The following is a 5029-nucleotide window of genomic DNA, read 5'->3' as shown; positions in this document are numbered from 1 at the left end:
GAAAGGCTTTAGCCTGCAGAGGGCTTTGTTCATTTGCCTTGTGTTTGGAACCCTTGCCTAGGGTTCCTTTTGAGAATCCCTAATCTGAAATCCAAGTTACCTAAAAATGTACAGCTGTAAGGTTTTATGCATACCCTTTTAGAGGTCAGATGGGAGTTAGACAGAGCCCTCTAGGGAAAGAAGGGAACCATAAGAGCCTTAGGCACCATATGTACAGCATTAAAGATGGGCTATTTAGAGGGAATAAATATATTTAGGGCACCATGGTACGGCAAGGTTGATAGAGTAGTATTCAAAGATCCACACCTCATGCCAGCTGCCTGGAGTTGCTCCTGGGGAACAGGTGGCAGCTATTCTCAGCCCTACTCTCGGGTGACAAGGTTCAGGGGTCCTGCTATTCCACACACCCATACTTAGCACGCCGTCTAATGTACTGTGCCATCCTATGAGGCACGTACCATCCCCATTTCATAGACGACAAGACTGATTCTTACAGAAAAGGATTCATGATAAATGCTAAGTTCATTCCTTTAGCCCCAAGGTCCAGAGGTAATACGAGCTTTGCTTCTTTTACCTTCATTCTAGGTGTGTTAAATGTATTCATTGCCATTCCAAACTTGTTTAATATTTCACTTGCTTGCTTTTACTTTTTAAAAAATATTATTATGGCAATCATAATCCATATTCTTTAACATAAAAAGAGCAATAGGATATGACAGGGCCCAGGAAAGGGGACCACAATTTAACTGATCTGGTTATAACCAGGAAAGTTTGGAAGTGGGAAATCAGCAGGGGAAGGTCAGGAAGTCTCCAACCACCTGATGGTTGAGTGCACGTGGGATCTATTCAGGTTTGTCCTGTAGTGATAAACATTGTTAGCATTTTAATGTACATTTTCATAGTTTTCTTTGTACTCAGAAGCATTCTGCAAACATATTTACTTTTTATATAAACAGGCTGATACCATATATATAGTTCTGGAAACACTTTATTGTTATTTTACAATGTACATGCACATGGGTGGAAATCCTGTACTAAAAGACAGAAAGCACTGTAGTTGGGTCAAAAGGCTGCTGGTAAGGACATTGATACCTAAAGCAGAGTTTCGGCTGAAGGTTGAAGCACAGAGCCTGGCGAGGATCTACCAGGGAAAGCAGAGCCAGCTGTGGTCTTTTTTATCTGAGCAATCAGAATCAAAGGCCAAAGGCATTAAAGGTACTGGATGTCATGTAGGCCCCTCTGGCCCCTGCCTCCTCCGCCCCTCACTCCCCTGACTCCCCGTTGGCCCCGGGGGACTAGAGCATCCTGCGCAGCATCTCTTGGCAACCAGGGAAAACCTCCCATTCTCTGCCTCTTCCTCAGCTCTTCCTGCGCCCTCGCCACATCTGCACACTCTCTCATCATCTCCTCACTGCTGACATGCCTGTCCTGGAAGTCCTCCTGGGAGTTCTTGGGAGAATCCTCTGTGCTCCTATCTGTTTTTCGCTTGGCTTTCCGTGGCACGTAATCTTCAGCAGGGCGCTTTTCTGCGGCCCGCGCCTCGCTGGCTGGCTTTGCCTGGGACTCATGCTTGCCCTCCCCTTGGCGCTTTCCCTCCCCTTCAGACTTCCCCTGCTTTTCTGACTTCCCCTCATCCTGTGGTTGTCCCTGCTCCTCTGGCTTTGCCTCCTCTAGCTTGCCCTCGCGTGCTGGCTTTGCTTTCTTGTCGGGCGTCTCTTCCGCATCCGACTTTTCTTCATCGTCAGACTCTACTTCAACTTCTGGCTTTCCCTCCTTTTCCAGCTTCCCTTCGTTTTCATCGCGGAGTTTTTCCATGTCAAGATTTCCCTCCTTTTCCTGTCCTGAGAGTAAAGGTGGGGAAACAGGAAGAAAGGAGAGATGTGTGAGAGAGACGGAGATATCGGCAGAATACAGGCTCATTAACATCTGTCTTTGCATCTGGCCCTTTCGTGGGGTCCCCATGTCCTAGCCCTTCAATGGTTTCTGCCTGCACCCCTCCTCCACCCTTGAGACAGTCATGCCATGACAGGTCCTGCCACCTTCTCCGTGTTCCTTCAGTGCCAGCTCTGTGCGTGTTACATGGGACAGCTTGGGAGGGCACTGGCAGTGGGGTCCCAAATCGTGCCCATGTTTCCATTATCCACTGACCTGCAGGGATCCTGGGCAGGTCGATCCTCCTTTTCAGATGTCACGATGCGCTGGGAACAACAGAGGGGCAGACCTGCAGACACAGCACAGGGACAGGGGTTCTGTGGTCAGTAGATGCACAGAGATTGGGAACCTGTCCTGCAGCCCAGACTCATCGCATCACCCAACCTTTTCCTCCGTCACACCCCCCCGCCCCCGCATATCCCAGCCGCCATTTCTTCTCAGGCCTTGGGCACCAAATCGGGATGCTCTCCCAACTCCGTTTTACTCTGCGCCCCCCCCCCCGGCTTCTGGAGGCAGCCTGCCCCACCCCCATCCTCCCTTTGGTCCGGGTCAGTTTGTCTTCCTAACCTGGAGTGTGAGTGGATCATTTCAGAGCACATCCGCGTCTCACCGTCGCACTGCGGGCCCCCTCATCCCCCTCCCGCTCTAAAACAGCTCAGGATGGGGTGAGGGAAGAAAGCTGGCTGCGGGGTCTTCCTTGCTCTCTGTTCCCGCCCCGCCCGCATGTCCCCTCCTCACCAATCTATCCGATTCCTTACCCCTCCCCTCCCGCTGCTGCTGGTTCCTGCTGCCACCCCCACCAGCCCCTGTCAGGCTTTGCTGGCAGAGCCAGCCATTCTGTACTGACCTGAGGAAACCCTGGACAGGCCTGGGCGCCTTCTCCGGCTTGCAGAAACCCACTCGCAGCTGGTCTGCTGCTTAGGGCAGCTCAGGGAGCTGGTTCTGCGCTGGTGCCAGGACCAGACCGCAGGGCAGGCAAGCGGACGCGGGGGCTGGTGCCCACGTCTGCGCCTGGCCGGTCACGTGAACACCGCGTCACCCAAGCTCGCCCCCCCAACATGCCTGACCCATCTCACCCTCCACCTCCCTAGGGGACTGAGATGAGGATTGTAGGAGGTGTGTATGTCAAAGCCAAGAGGTGCCTGGGAGGTTACGGGATGTTTTACCTGGTGCATCTTTGATATACATGCATCTCTCTCATATACGCAGGTTACAGGTGGGACAGCCTATCAGAAATGCTATTTGACTTTGTCTATGGTATTCAGCTCTTGAGCCACAATAGCCTGCTTTCAAACCAAGTTAGGGTACAGTAGCACGCACCTGTAATCCTAGCACTCACAAAATTGAAACGAGTTCAAGGCAAGCCTTGGCTACAGTAAGTTCAATGGCAGTCCAACCTACCACCAAGACTCTAAAGTAATCCACCCAGCCAGCCTGAATATAGTGGCTTGTGGAGGTGCGTGCTGGGAAAATGAGCTGCGACCTTAAGTGTTCCCTAAGGTTCTGTTTTAGGCGTCTTCTAATTGACATGCTCTCAGTTTCTGTCTGAGCTCATTCATTTGCCTCAAAATACTGACGATTCTCAAGCACACACCTCCAGGTTGTTTCTCCCCAAGTATCAGACCCCTGTTTTGCTTTCTCTTCAGTAATAACAGGAGGCTGTTCACCTATACCCCTGGAAACATAGCATGCTATTTTTAATTTCACGGACACAATGGTTGCTTGATGAAATTTCATGCTGTTCCATTTCATCTCATCTCCAGCATATTCTCGCAGTATAAATTCTCTATTTAATAGCCAGCCAGTTATCATCTCAATTATCAAATCCGCTGTTGTGGTACCACAGTGCCAGTGTTCAAGTAATCATTGACTTGCATAATTGTGGTCCCAAAACATAGAGTTTGTAACGATCACAATTCACTTCTGTTAAATAAAAGCCATAACAGTGTTTATTTAAATGAACAATGAGCTTACTAACGTACTAACTAAAGAAAACTTTCCTATGCCTCGGTTTCTAAGACCATTTGACTGTGGGGGTGTGCTGAGTATGTGCGAGATTCCGAGTCTGATCTTTAACACCAAAAATAAAATAATAAAAATTCATCTTTTATTCATGAAATTGTGAGGAAACGAAGCAAGGTTCATGGTAGTTTTAGCGTTGCATCTCAAACTAACAACCCCAATGGCCACAGAGCCTGGCAAGGGAGTTAGTAACTTATAAGAAAAGACATTACATTATAGTGCTTGGACTAATCCAGTTTCAGATATCTGTTGTAGGTCTCAAATCTAATCTTCTGCGTATAAAGGGGAGCTGATGTGTTATTTACCAGAAAAGACTGCTCAGACATGGGTTTAAGCCAATAGAAAGTTTTTATTAGGTGGCCGGAGACTATACTATGTGTTTAGGATCCCAGTGTAGTTCTGAGCCTTTTTCAAGGTGAGCCTTTAAGCACACAAAAGTTATACATTCAGGATGGATTACTTCATTTAACAAGAATACTTAACAAGAAACAGAACTACAGAAGTCAAACCACTTGTTTGGCTAGAGTTACTCCGATATATTTTATGTTATTTGTGGCTATTGTGAAGGGTGATATTTCTCTGACTTTTTTCTCAGCCCATTTATCATCTGTGTACAAGAGGGCTACTGATTTTTTGAGTTTACCTTGTATCCTGGTACATTGCTGAAAGTGTTTATGAGTTGTAGAAGTTCCTTGGTAGAATTTTTGGGGTCGCTTATGTAAACTATCATATCATCTGCAAATAGTAAGAGTTTGACTTCTTCATTTCCAATTTGTATCCCCTTGATCTCCTTTTGTTGTCTGATTGATCTAGCTAGGACCTCAAGAACTATATTGAATAGATATGGAGAGAATGGAAAATCATGTCTTGTTCCTGATTTCAGTGGAATCGCTGGGAGTTTTTCTCCATTTAGTTTGTTGTTGGCTGTTGACTTGCTGTACATTGCCTTTATTATGTTTAGGTATGTTTCTTGTATCCCTGCTCTCTCTAAGACCTTTATCATGAAGGGATGTTGCATTTTGTGCAAAGCATTTCAAAATGAGATGATCGTGTGGTTTTTATTTTTCAGTTTGTT

The 5029-nt window shown here is 47.1% G+C and overlaps 1 protein-coding gene across 4 annotated transcripts; it reads right to left on the bottom strand.

Moving 5' to 3' along the window:
- Positions 1-998: 998 nt before the first annotated feature.
- On the bottom strand, positions 999-2928 carry LOC126489713 (transcription elongation factor A protein-like 3). Of its 4 annotated transcripts, none has more exons than XM_050124174.1 (3): positions 2780-2928; positions 2149-2221; positions 999-1836 (listed from the first exon to the last, which is right to left on the bottom strand). In XM_050124174.1, exon 3 carries the CDS (start codon positions 1813-1815, stop codon positions 1210-1212), a length of 606 nt encoding a protein of 201 aa, XP_049980131.1. In that variant the 5' UTR covers positions 1816-1836; positions 2149-2221; positions 2780-2928; the 3' UTR covers positions 999-1209. The 4 variants fall into 4 exon arrangements, with proteins under 4 accessions (XP_049980131.1, XP_049980132.1, XP_049980129.1 ...); XM_050124175.1 differs by lacking the exon at positions 2780-2928 and adding an exon at positions 2500-2610; XM_050124172.1 differs by having other exon boundaries at positions 1000-1841.
- Positions 2929-5029: the final 2101 nt, after the last annotated feature.

The sequence above is a fragment of the Alexandromys fortis genome, unplaced genomic scaffold (assembly GCF_014885135.2).
Source record: "Alexandromys fortis isolate MF-2015 unplaced genomic scaffold, M_Fortis_MF-2015_v1.1 scaffold_205, whole genome shotgun sequence".
Classification (NCBI taxonomy): Eukaryota; Metazoa; Chordata; class Mammalia; order Rodentia; family Cricetidae; genus Alexandromys; species Alexandromys fortis.
The sequence above is the reverse complement of the archived record's forward strand: the minus strand, read 5'-3'. Positions and strand labels throughout refer to the sequence as shown.